Source organism: Trichogramma pretiosum, unplaced genomic scaffold (assembly GCF_000599845.2).
Source record: "Trichogramma pretiosum strain Unisexual culture from Peru unplaced genomic scaffold, Tpre_2.0 scaffold25, whole genome shotgun sequence".
Classification (NCBI taxonomy): Eukaryota; Metazoa; Arthropoda; class Insecta; order Hymenoptera; family Trichogrammatidae; genus Trichogramma; species Trichogramma pretiosum.
Window position 1 is genome coordinate 1,242,406 of NW_019641621.1, and position 12,977 is coordinate 1,255,382.

The 12,977-nt window shown below is 44.0% G+C and overlaps 4 protein-coding genes across 4 annotated transcripts; 2 read left to right on the plus strand and 2 right to left on the minus strand.

Annotated features, from left to right (window-relative positions):
• Positions 1-433: 433 nt before the first annotated feature.
• LOC106654229 (testin-like) lies at positions 434-3,983 on the plus strand. The gene is made up of 5 exons (XM_014374000.2): positions 434-771; positions 1,457-1,661; positions 1,748-2,043; positions 2,118-3,449; positions 3,538-3,983. The coding sequence occupies exons 1-5, from the start codon at positions 703-705 to the stop codon at positions 3,904-3,906; spliced, it is 2,271 nt and encodes a 756-aa protein (XP_014229486.1). The 5' UTR covers positions 434-702; the 3' UTR covers positions 3,907-3,983.
• LOC106654231 (dentin sialophosphoprotein-like) lies at positions 3,974-6,897 on the minus strand. The gene is made up of 4 exons (XM_014374003.2): positions 6,789-6,897; positions 4,923-6,441; positions 4,583-4,853; positions 3,974-4,500 (listed from the first exon to the last, which is right to left on the minus strand). Exons 2-4 carry the CDS (start codon positions 6,420-6,422, stop codon positions 4,445-4,447), a joined length of 1,827 nt encoding a protein of 608 aa, XP_014229489.1. The 5' UTR covers positions 6,423-6,441; positions 6,789-6,897; the 3' UTR covers positions 3,974-4,444.
• Positions 6,898-7,110: 213 nt separating this feature from the next.
• LOC106654230 (coiled-coil domain-containing protein 94) lies at positions 7,111-8,496 on the plus strand. The gene is made up of 2 exons (XM_014374001.2): positions 7,111-7,417; positions 7,533-8,496. The coding sequence occupies exons 1-2, from the start codon at positions 7,394-7,396 to the stop codon at positions 8,409-8,411; spliced, it is 903 nt and encodes a 300-aa protein (XP_014229487.1). The 5' UTR covers positions 7,111-7,393; the 3' UTR covers positions 8,412-8,496.
• Positions 8,497-9,127: 631 nt separating this feature from the next.
• Positions 9,128-12,281, minus strand: LOC106654065 (paramyosin-like). The gene is made up of 6 exons (XM_023458886.1): positions 12,245-12,281; positions 11,457-12,147; positions 10,719-11,398; positions 10,485-10,633; positions 10,297-10,418; positions 9,128-9,749 (listed from the first exon to the last, which is right to left on the minus strand). Exons 1-6 carry the CDS (start codon positions 12,279-12,281, stop codon positions 9,128-9,130), a joined length of 2,301 nt encoding a protein of 766 aa, XP_023314654.1.
• Positions 12,282-12,977: the final 696 nt, after the last annotated feature.

A 12,977-nucleotide genomic window follows, 5' to 3' on the forward strand; every position in this document is an offset into this window, starting at 1 on the left:
GTGCCATTGGCTCGCGAGCTCAGCTGCTGCTGCTGCCGCCGATACGAGTTAGTATATATGAGAGAGAGAGAGAGAGACGCCTCGCATGCACACACAAAGCCGTTCACCCTGAAAATACAGTATAATCGGCCCCAAGCGACGAGTAGTCTCTTTCTTTATAAAAGGCTCGTGTGTGCACGCGCGTGTACATACAACAACGCATACGTAGTATATATGTTTTCGTTACAAATACATGGGCGGGCGCCGCGCGACTCTGCGTTATATATGTGTACGCATGTGTGCGGTGCCAAAGCAGCTCACACACACATTGTTCCGCTCATATAAGCTCCGAATTCGTGCGTAAAGATGTGTGTTATGTTTGTACAATACGACGACGATGATTCAGAGAGTCGATATACATAGCGTTTAGTCAGTCCTGCTGGAGTCGCGCGCGTGGCCGAACGTCGCGCGCTGAGTAGTCACTGCTGCTCGCGCACTAGGCCGATATGCCGAGTCTGTCGCTGCTGCCGTTGCGGCGGATCGCACGCATAAGATAACGATTGATCGCGATCGATGTAACAAGTGTCGAGTGTCGAGTGTCGGCGATATAAAATAATTGTAAAAAAAAAAGAACGAAATTAACGACGATATCCGTGTGTGCATATTTGGTGCGTACGAGAAGTAGGACCGCAACGACTGTACAACGATATTATTATCAACGTCATGTCGTGCGATCAAGCGCAGGAAGATAAACCCAAATGGTTGCTCGAGTTGGAGAATCGCAAGCGAAAGGTATGTGTCATGTCATCATTCGATGTATACACAAGTCTCACGTGTGCTCGATGATGCGCGGCTACGCCTTAATTTATTTCACACATACGCACACATCCTTGTTATAGCTCCTTTCTCGACCTATATATAGGTACCCTACGCACGGTCTCCCTGTCTCTCTCTCTCTCGTTCTCTTCTTTCTTTATGTTTTTTTTTTCGACTCCGATATGTGCGCTTCTTCGAATAAGAACTTTTACTCGGAGTGCGCGACGACCGATGCTTTCCCTTTTTTCTGCGTTGTACTTACTTATATTATATCGATACGAATGCTGCGTATACGTTTCTCCGTGTAAATGATTATTTTTATTTCGTTGACGTTCCGAGGAAATTCATCGTCTGTCAGCATTTTGTTTGGACTGACGCGCGATGTTATTATGTGTCGACCGGTAGAAGTAATTCGCGTAAAATCCTATGCTCCTACTCCACTGCTCCCGCGTGAAAAAAACAACCAATTGTTGATTCATGCGAGCGTCTAAACTATTTCTAGTCAAATAAACGACTCTATTGCTTCGAGTCGATGAATCAACCAATCGTCTGGGTAAAAATCGGTATCGTTCGCTCTCGCGCCATTTGAATCGACTCGGCGTTTTTGTTCAATCATTCCCGATCGATATCCTCGTTCAACGATCTTCGAATCGATTTTCAGCCGAAATTGGCCCACGAGACCGGAGCGGGCGCCCCGTGCCTGATCTGCGAGGATGCCTGTCCGGGCTTGGAGCTGCACTTCTGGCGGAAGATCTGCAAAATATGCAAGTGCAGAGGCGACGATCACGTCATCGACGACGAAGACTTTCCCCAGTTCGAGCTGCTCTTCGGGCCCAATACGAAAAATCGCAAGAATCGATCGTTCGGTAAGTTTCCTCTTTTTTTTTTTTTTGACAAGTCAAAGAGCTCATATACCTATCGTTTACAATAAACTGGACTCGTCCGAATTTAGCGCTGAAAATCAACCAGAAGCTGCAACCTCACAGTCCTCCGACGAATTTCGAATGGATTCCGCCGAACACGACGGAGGAGCTGGCCGCGGACTACATGAAGTCGCTGCCCGCGGACAAGTGGCCGATCGCGAGCTCGGCCGGCGCCGCCGTCAGACGGCAGCAGCTGAAGAAGCAGCTGCCGCTGCACGACATCGATCACAAGGCCTGCGACGCGCTGAGCGAGCAGGAGAGGAAGGAGTTCGACAAGTACCTGGACAACTTGAAGAATTGCGCCGGCCAAGGCAGAGTCTTGAAGGTATAATATCGTGTACCGTTATGTCACCTTTTATTATGTTTTAATGGCCATTTATATGACGTTTTTCCGTGCAGTTCTCGATCATCAAGCCGTTCGATAAATCGCTCATGACACCGGCCAATGCCACGGACGTGCAGCGCAACAGTCCACAGCACAGCCAGTCCCTGTCCAACAACAACGGAGCTGGCTTGAGTCTACGCACCCCCAGCAGTTTCATTCCCAAAGTGCCATACTCTACGTCGGCAGCAAAGTCCAATTTGCTGCCGAATTACGCGCCGAGCGAGGAGAATCGGCCGATCACTCCGATCAAGGACGCGATGCGAACGACGACGCATCCGCCAGCTAGTCACGAGCAGAGCCCGATGGGATACTACCATCAGCATCATGGCGGCGACGGCGATCGTCTTCAGCAGCAACTCGATGACGTGCCGAGAGCCGCTCACGGCAGATCTGTTCACGCTTACGGCGGGGCTGCGAGCCCGAGCCACTTGGAGCACGTTCGCAATCGAGCGATGATGGCCGATCAAGACTCGGCCAGAACCGGAGCGGCTCATCATCATTATCATCAGCATCATCATCATCCAACAACGACCCTACCTAATTCCGATTACGTTCAAGCCCAAATCGATAGAATCGCCGCGGCGCAATCCGGAAACAAGCTGGAAAATTCGAGCGGACTCGCGGCGCGAGGAATTCGATCGGAAACTCATCCGCTCGATCGTGCCTCGCCGCAACCGAGCAAACAAAATTCGAGCGCGGACGCTTACGGAAATTATCCAGGCAGCTTCGAAGATTACGCTCAACGTTACGAAGGCGGCTCGAACGACAACAACGGCGATAACGTTCGAGGCCCGGTGATACACGGAGCGCTGCAACACTCGAGCGTTTACCCGTCCGTGTCGATCAGTTCCGAGGAAGCGAGACTCGATCCCGAACGCATCTCCGGCCTGTCCAATAGAGCGGAAAATAACAGAACGACGAACGCGTACCATCCGGACTACTTGCAAGCTCGGATAAGCTCGTCTCTGCCGGTGCACAGCAGCACGATACAGTCCGAGCTCTTGAACAATCCCGTCTTTCCCGAGGAGACCGTCGGCGGTGGTGCTACCTTCGTGCAACAGAATCCCGACAACATCAAGCAGCTGCAGGAGGGCATGGAAGCCATGACGATGAACACGAGCGAGGCCCGGCACTGCTACAAGTGCAAGGCCGGCATCGTCTCCGGGGCCGTCGTCGTCACGGCCGACAAGATCAAGAACGCCGTCTGGCACCCCGAGTGCTTCACCTGCACGGCTTGCAGCGAGCTCCTCGTCGATCTCATCTACTTCACGCACAAGGGCAATCTCTACTGCGCCCGTGATCTCGCCGAACTCTTGGAAATTCCGCGATGCTTCGCTTGCGACGAGGTAAGGAAAACGATGCCCTAAGATGATATTGTAGTCGGCTTCTGTAACGATGTTTTTGATTTTTTTGTTTTTTTTTTTTGCTCGACAGCTCATCTTCGTTCGGGAATACACCGTAGCCGAGGGTCACAACTATCACGTGAAGCACTTCTGCTGCTGGGACTGCGATATTCCGCTGGCTGGCCTTCAGTACGTCTCGGAGAACGACAGGCCGCTGTGCTTGCCCTGCTATCAGAGCAATTACGCGAAGATGTGCGCCGCCTGCAGGACCGTCATCGCCGCCGATCAGAAGGGAATCGCCATCAAGAATTTGAATTTCCACGCGACCGAGACGTGCTTCTGCTGCGCTACCTGCCGCAAGTCTCTGCTGGAGGGACAGCTGGCTGTGAAAGACGACAAGATACTGTGCAGCAAGGAGTGCATAGCCGAGTACTTGCACCGCAAGGCGATGGGTCGATAAATCACAAAATTGTTATTCATAATTTGTTTGAAAAATTATTTTTGTACATTTTAATAAGATACTTTAATGTTTTATAATTTTTTTTGTTTATTATAACAAATACTTTCAACGAATATCAAATTTTGTCATTCGGCTTTGCATAAACCTCGTTTAAACCCTTCAAAAATATTACTTATGCATAATGAAAAATATTTTCCAATCATCATTTCAATAACTAAAGAATTTCCAATAGTTCAATAGATCAATTTTACATTTCAATAGTTTTTACACTATTTTAACGAAATAAGTACAACAGAGAATAAAAACACATTTAAAGCTTATGAATCAGTTACAAAAACATTACTCTAAAAGAAAAGAAAAAACACCATGGACTAACTCAATTGTGGAAAGCAGTGTTTTTCCTTTTCTTGTATTAGGAGCATAAACTTTTTTGTACTTTTAACATTTTAGATAACTATCTTTTTTAAATTTTGATTGCAGTCTTAAAGTCATAATATTAATCATTGTCTACACCTTTTTTGAATTTTGATTGTGAGGTTTATTTTGTGTCTTGATGTAGCTCTTCTGTTCTCCTGCTTCTTCTTGTCATTCGTCCTGTAAATAATCAAAAATGAATATTTGTAAAAAATCGCTAACAAAAAACTTAATTGCCTGTATGATTCAAGTTTATGCATACCTTCAGATACGTTTGAGCTTTTATCTGGTTCTTCAATTGCTACATTTTCAAGTTCTTTAACTTTTAATTCTTGATTCTTCTTTTTTAATTGTATACATTTTTCTGCTGTAATTCGTCCTTGGATTCCTTTTCCTTCTAAATATGTTTGCAAACGTTTTGCTCTATCAGCATCAGTTTTACAATCTCTGCATATAATTTTATAATTATATAATTTAATCCCAGCTAATCTTATGAGTTTTTTCAATTTCTCAATTTTTTTGATATAATATTCCTATAAAAAATTACATTAATCAAACATACATGTCAAGTAAAAAAAATATTTAAAGAATTTAACACTTACATCAGCTTTTTCAATTTTATCACTTTCAGTATCACTACCTGATAAGTCACTTACTAAAAGTTCATTATTATCATTGCTCTCTTGAATATCCATTTTATCATTTTTGTGACTTGCATCTTTTTCATCTTTTGCAGTTTTTTCTTCAACTTGTTCTTGATGTTTTACTTCTTTTTTTAAAATAATTTTTTTAGCAGATTTGGGGGGTCTTCCTCTTCTTTTTTTAAGTGGTGGCTCTGGTGTTCCAAGAGGTTCTTCGGGGCTCAGTGATTTTTGAGGACTGGAAGATGTTTCAGTGAGAGATGATTGTTTTGGAGGAGATGACAATTCAACTGTAGGCGATTTTTGGCTGGATGACTTTGCACCTTCAGGTGATTTTTTTGAATTGGGTGATTTTTGAGTGCTAGGTGAAGTTTCAACGCTAGAAATATTTTTTGGACTAACAGATTTTTGAGAATCTTTTTCTTCTTGCAACTTTTTATTTGAGTCTTCAGAATTATTTTCAGATGTTTCATTATTATCATCTTCAGCTATTTTCTCTTTTGGCTCTTGTTTTTCATCTTCAGATGATGTACAATCTACTTCACCTTCAACTGGCATTTCATAAAAGATAACAGTATTTTTCCTAGGTTTAATATCATTATCTTTTTTATTGCTTTCAATGGATTCATTGTCACTTGCACATTCAACTATTAATTCAATACCATTTATAATTTGTTTATTAGGTATTGATTTTATTTTAATGGAATTTTGTGCACTATCTTCTTTTGGTTCATTATCAGTGATCATTGGATCAGTTCCTATTTCTTTGGAACTATTTTTGAGATTATCCTCATTTTTTTGTGCATCTTCTTGAATATCATCACCATCATTCTTTTTAGTTTGATCATCACTGATAGCTGTTTCAAGTGCAGTTGGCTCAGAATTATTTGTTTCATCAACTTCCATTGCTACATTTTGATCTTGAATACTCTTTTCATTATCATTTGTCTCAGAACTTTCCTCTTTCTTTTCACCTTCATCAACATTATTTTCACCTTGATCGTTAATCACTTTTGCACAATCATTGGGATTTTCAACTTCTTTCTCAATTTTTTTCTCGTTCGATTCTGACGTAGAACCTTCATTGCTCACCTCATTACTGCCTGAGTTTAAATCAGTAATGCTATCAGTCTTTTCTACAATTTCTTTTTTTTCATTGCTATCTGAATCGTTTTTATCTGTTTGAGAAATTTCTTCCAACTCCATAGTATTTTTTTCACATTTTTTTGACTTATCACATTCAGATTTAGTCATATCAGTATCAACATCATTTGAATTATCAGAAGAAGCTGAAGGTAGCTTATCATCATCATTCACAATTTGCTCTACTCTAGCTTTTTTAGGTGAAATAGTAGAGACTTCATCAACTATTTCTTCTCTGATTCTCTTCAGAGGATTCGTATCCACGTTATTAGTATCTTCTTTAGCACTACTGCTATCTTGGTTATCAGGCTCAACCATTTTTGATTCGAAGTGAAGACTGGATAAAAAATACGAATAGATGAGTAATTGAAATAAATAGATTCTAATTACATAAATGAAAGTAATAATGACATTTAGTTTTACAATAATAACAAGAAATTATATGTTTTTATTACCTATGATAAACAAAAACAATAAAAAAGCGCGGGAAATTGTGCTTGCTATGTCAAAAATATTGCACGCCTACTTACAGTCTTGTTTAATTCTTCACCTTTTGGTGGTTTTAGAATTAGAATCGATTGTTTATTGAAACTATTATTCTCGAAATATTGATTCAACATTCAAATTAACGGGGTAGATAAAATAAATAATGTATGAGATGTAAAATGAAGATTATTTACTCACCTTAACAAGCAGGTATATTTATGTTACGTCGAATGTTTTTTGGTTATGTTATTTTTACGGTACTGAATTGAAAAAAAATGTGCGCACTTTGGTTATGATATGCGTGCAGCAGTCAGCGTGGTGGCGTGTGTGATACTGTCATCTTACGACGCATTACAGTTAAAGAATATATAAGAGTCGTATGCGTATGCACTTGTTATTGCGCCAGTCAAGTCGGTAAAGTGACAATTTCATGACAATTTGAAAACTCCCCATTATAAAAATTTTTGTTGTATCTATGAGAATTAAAATATGATTACTACTCTAATATTGTGTTTGTAATTATATTTTTGATTTACTAAATTCCAAAAAAAATTGTACAATAAATATTGTAAATTACATGTTTAGACGAACTTGAATTTCGTGCTCACTGCTTTTCTATAATGTAATTCTGCATGTCGGCAGAGATCGTGCCGATTATTCTATTCTATTCACTATAGAGCTCGCCAGTTACCCGCCTCAGTCAGTCGTGTTTGTTTGACAATAAGCTTCTGTCAATAAGGTTACAATAACCAGTATAAGTTTATTACTTTTAGTATTACAAGTTAAATAACTCATCCAAAAAAATGTCTGAACGAAAAGTATTAAACGTAAGTATTCGATTGAGCGTTACAATTCTTCCATTAAAATTTTACTTGAAAAATTCAATTAAATAAGAGACCACTTATTCAATTAAAACTAACACACATAATTCTTCTTTTTTAGAAATATTACCCTCCGGATTTTGATCCTGCCAAAATACCTCGTATGAAGTTGGAGAAAAACCGACAATATACAGTTAGACTGATGGCTCCATTCAATATGAGATGTGCTACATGTGGAGAGTACATTTATAAGGGTAAAAAGTTCAATGCTCGCAAAGAAGATGTAGAAGGTGATACATATTTGGGCATCAGAATATATAGGTTTTACATTAAATGCACAAGATGCTTACAAGAAATTTCCTTCAAAACGGATCCAAAAAATACTGACTATGAGATTGAAGCTGGCGCAACAAGAAACTTCATGGCCCTCAAACTTGCTGAAGAGCAAGCCAAAAAGGAAGAAGATGAAGAGAAAGAAGACGATGCCACGAATCCTATGAAACTCTTGGAAAAAAGAACGCAGCAATCCAAACAAGAACTGGAGCTGCTAGAATCTTTAGAAGAATTGAAAGATTTGAATAAACGTCAACAACAAGTAAATTATGACCAAATGTTAGAAAAGTACAACCCAATTCCAGAACAAATGAGGACGTTGAAAGAACAAGAGGAACACGATGAAAAGTTAGTTCAAGCCATGCTTAGAAAAAGGAAAATGGGTGGTAAAGTTGTTGAAGAAGAAACAATAGAGATAGAAGAAAGTAACTTGGAACCTGCTCCTAAGGTTGCAAAAAGTGTGAGTCTAGTTGATGAGTCGAAACCACCTGTAAACCTTGAAGAAAAGCGACAAAAGTTTGGTATTAAATTAAAATCAAAGTCAAAAGAGACTGAGACTAAGACAGATAATAGCGCTTCATCTTCGTGTAGCAAGCCTCCATTACCAAGTGGCCTTTCATTATTAGGTGAATATTCAGCCAGCAGTGAAGACGACGATGAAAGTTAGCTCTTATGTAAATGAATTAAATAATGTAAATAAAATGAATAGTTCTACAAGTTATAAGAAAAATAAGTTTATTCAGTACGTCCATTCTTGTTACTGTTACATTTGCAGTTATTTCAGTTAATGAAGCTGAAGCCTCTGTCCCTAGAAAAAAAGTAAAACTCAGTACTTGATAGAGAAAACAAAAAGAGAATAATAAAATATTTTTCATCCATATAAAAAACGTTTTTGTAAAAAATCATCTTGCAATTGAAATAATTGAACCGTTGATAAGTTTTGAAATGGTTTTATTGAAAAATTCGATGAAAGTTATGAATTTTCACAAAGTCTATTTCGGGGTTGATGGGATACAATAACATGAGTTATTTGGAATTTTCGGATAGAAAAAGGAGATTTTAATGAAAAAAAATTGTACAATTTATAGAATCGTTGTATTTTTGTATCCGTTTTTTTCCTGAATAGCTCAATAAATGCAAATTGTTTGTCATATAAATATCTGGAAAAAAAAAGTCGAGATCATATTAATAGAAATATTTTTTGATAAAATTTTACTGTGAAAGCGCCGGAGCGGGAAATTTGATCGATACACGACGCCGTAGATGTTGGTTGTAATTCGGATTAATTAATCATCGAATGACTCGACTAAAATATACGGGGTTACAAAAACGATTTTTATCACAAGATCGGTCGTACAGGCAGAGAGCAAGTATCAGAGCAAGTCAGGCCAAAACGATGAAGTACAAATTAGCCATGAAAAAGATGGATGAGGATAGTAAGACTGACCGGTGCTGCTGCTGTCCTTGCTTGAGCGCGAGCTCGAGCTTGGCGATGCGCGCCTCGAGTCGAGTGCGCTGAGCTTGCGAGAACTCCTCGTGCTTCTCGAGCTGCTTGACGAGCTTCTCGAGCTTGGCCACTTGAAGCTCTTTGGTCTCGAGAGTGGCGCGTAGCTGCTCTATCTGCTCGCACGAGTCCTGATGATTGATTTGACTCGCGTTGATTTGGTGGTGGAAATTGTGCGACGAGTTGCCACCGAGAACGGCGGCCGCCGACTCGCTGGCGCCGCTCGGATGCAGCAGCTGCTGGAGCTCGCGGCGCACCTTGAGATCGCGCAGATGGCGCTTCTGGTGCTCGAGCTGCATCTGCAGCTGGGTGCACTGGCGCTCGAGCTCCTGGTTGCGCGCCTCGAGCTCGGCCCGCTCGACGCACGCGTCGCTCAGCTGCTGCTGGAGCTGCATCAGCTGCGCCTCGTACTGGGCCTTGTTGTTGCTGCTGTCCTTGAGCTTGCTCTGCAGCCGGCCGAGCTCGGCCAGCCTCTTCTCCAGCTGCTCGACTCGCGTCTGCCTGTGTCCCCCAAAATAATTACCCAGATATATTTACGAAATATTTGTACGAAGAATTTCTACGCGGTGGAAAGAAAAAAGTTTTCACGCAACGCCGATCGAGTGCTTATTTCGAGCAAATTACGTTACGTTATCGTGCCGTCGTGTGGCTTCTCGCGTCGAGGCTTATTTCGATGGCGTCGTCGTGAATATGCACGCGATCTCCGAGAATATGTACGTCGCAGCGAGAAAAAAATGTATATAAAAACGTCTATGGAGTAAACGAGCGCAAAGATGGAAGACTATTAACGCTGAAAGCTCCCATTATGCCTTATATACACTTACGAGCAGCAGTAGCAGCTAGCTGCGATTCTTGGAGCTGATGCGACGCGCTACGCGAGATCCCATTTTCTCCATCTTAGTCACGTTTTGCTCTTATCGATATTTCGAATCAATTCTTACTTTCCAGCTTCTCGCTCGCGCGCCCCTTTCGCATTTGCCATTCTCGCGATAATAATAATAAAGGAATTATCGATCTCTCGCGTATAATAAATATATAATATACTCACGCTCGTTTGTAATTCTTCTGCAGCTGGTGGAACTGACCGCTGACGCTGTGCAGCTCGTTGGAGCGCTTCAGCAGCTCGGCGGTCAGTCGCTCCTTCGACGAATCGCCGCCGCTCTTCTCGTCCTTTAGAGCAGATTTTTCCATATTACGAATCGATCTATTTTTTTTTTTCGTAAGCTCTTTACTCACGTGAACCTCCTTGACCGAGGATATGATCTCCTGACGTTCGTTTTGCAACTTCTCAATCAGCTGGTCCTTCTCGATGAGACTGCGCTGGACCTCCTTGAGCTCGTTGAACAGCTGGATCTCGTAGTCCGAGTGCTGCCTCTCGTCCAATCCTATCTCGCATCGCTCGTGTCATTATTAATTTCAAACGAAACAGCGGCTAGCTCTATATACCAGGTATGGCGATGGGCTCTTTGCGTATGTCGTTGGAGTCGAGGAGCTGCTTGCACTTGTCCTCCAGCTGGTTGTATCGCTTCTTCAGCTCGTCGAAATTCTTGTCGATCTCCTGCCTCGACGTCTTCTCGGTGGCTATCTGGGCCTCGAGCTGCTCCACCTGCTTCTTGTACTCGGAGATGATGGTCTTGGCCTCGGTCTCCTTGAACTCAAAGTCCTCCTTGAGCTTGGCCAGCCTCTGCTCGACTGCCTCCTTCTGCTTGTCGACCCTGCCCAGAGCCAGCTCGCGGCTCTTCTCCAGCTTGGACAGCTCCTTCACCTTGTTCTTCATGCTGTTCTGGCGCTCCTGCAGCTGGAGCTCGAGCTGGCGCAGCTGCTCCTTGGTCTTCTCGAGCTTCTCCTCGCTCTTGCTGGCGCTGGCCTCCTGCTCGCGCAGCCGGCCCCGCAGCTTCAGGCCCTTCTCCTTCTCCTGGCGCAGCTCGCGGGTCAGCTGCTCGATCTCCTCGGCCGAGGCCTGGGCCCGGTACTTGTAGTCGTCGCGCTCCTTCCTCAGGCTGGCCTGCTCCGCGAGCAGCGCCTCCAGCTGGCCCAGCAGCTCCGAGAGCTTCACCTGCTGCTCGGCCCTGATCCGCTCCAGCTGCTCGCCGTACGCGTTGCTGTCGGTCTGGTACACCTCCAGCTGGTTCGATATCTCCTCGGCGAAGCTAAATTTCCAATCCGTTAGCCAGCTGTTCTTTGTTTCGTTTTTCCGTCTTGGCTTGCCTGAGGGCGTCCTGGCTCGGCGACTTCATGTTGGCCAGCCAAAAGTAGATCTCGGCTCGCTTGTCCAGTACCTCGTTGCAAAAGGCCAGAGCCGCCTCGGTGACGTTGCTCGCGATCGCCTTGAGCTGGCCCGTGAGCTGATCATTGGACCTGGCATGAGGTGGCAGCTGCTCGTCCTGGGCCCTGGCTCGAGCTACTTCGAGCTCGTTCGACTCCGAACGCCCACCGGTAGCGGAGGGGTTCCAGGGCAGCGGCGGCGGCAGCAGGTCCTCGAGCTTGCCCGGGTCCTTGGCGCCGCACGCCAGTATCTTGTCGCGCAGCTGCAGCAGCTCCTCGAACACGGCGAACCAGGACTTCTTCTTGTCGTCGATGTCGCGCTTGATGGTGATGTAGCGCTTCTTCTTCGTGTTGAACTGGTTCTCGAGGACCCGCTTCTGATTGCCGTGGCCCATGTTGTAACCGAGCGACGGCAGTTGGCTCTTGTTGGCGGCGGCGCCCTTGGCCAGGCTCGACGACGATTTCGACTCTCTCTTATCGTCCGCCGCCGTCGTCTCGGCCGAGTTTACGTTGGCGTCGCTCCAACCTCCTCCTCCTCCTCCTCCTCCATCTGCTGCTGCCGCATCCCCGTCTGCATTAGCCCCTTGATTTAACGCCGTGGACCCTCTGGGTATCATACTTTTTCCTACTGTCTCTGCAATCGCGCATGAATTTAGCTGCCTCGGACCGACTCCGCGCGAGCTTTCGCGAGTCCTTGGCCACGTATATAACGTAACAAGTGTTTTCCTTACTTTTGACTTCACCGTTCAATTTTTTGTTCCCTGACATGGAGCACGAGCGCGATATTTACAACACCACACGACGACCGGAGCGACAATTCCAAATGCGCCGCCGACGCCTACGCGGACATCGTAATACGTATGCCCAAAATTCGAGTACTAGACACCGCTACGTACGCCGACCAATCCCATCATTCGAGCAATGCAATCGTCGCTTGTGCTTTTTTGCCGATGTTTAACGCATGTAGCTGATGCTTCCCTCGTTGATGCAAGTGGCTCAACAACTTTTAATTATAACCTCGTAGTACTCGATCCAGGCGGACCACGGCAAAACATGTGAAGTTATCGGTAGATTCTTAGCAGGTTACTTCATTTCGCATTGTGCCTGCTTTCATCGATCCGATTTATCCGACTGGTTTCTTGCGCATCCTCGAATAATATTTTGGCCGTTTAGGCGCATCGTCCCGTAACATTTCCTATATAGCCAACTTGTAAACCGAACGATAACTTATACTCGTCGAGCTTTCGGTTTTATCTTTTACCTATATAGACCTGCGATTTATTCGTATGCAACGCGATCGACATATTTAACGTAGGCACACGTTTCGATGCGCTAAAAATAGTCGAGATTTTTCGATAGAAAACTTTACGCGCGGCAAGTCGTGTAGTAACCGCGCGCACTGGAGGCTGGAGCTGAGAAAATTGACCGACATTCGAGCTTTAAGCGTGCACGGATGTGTATCGA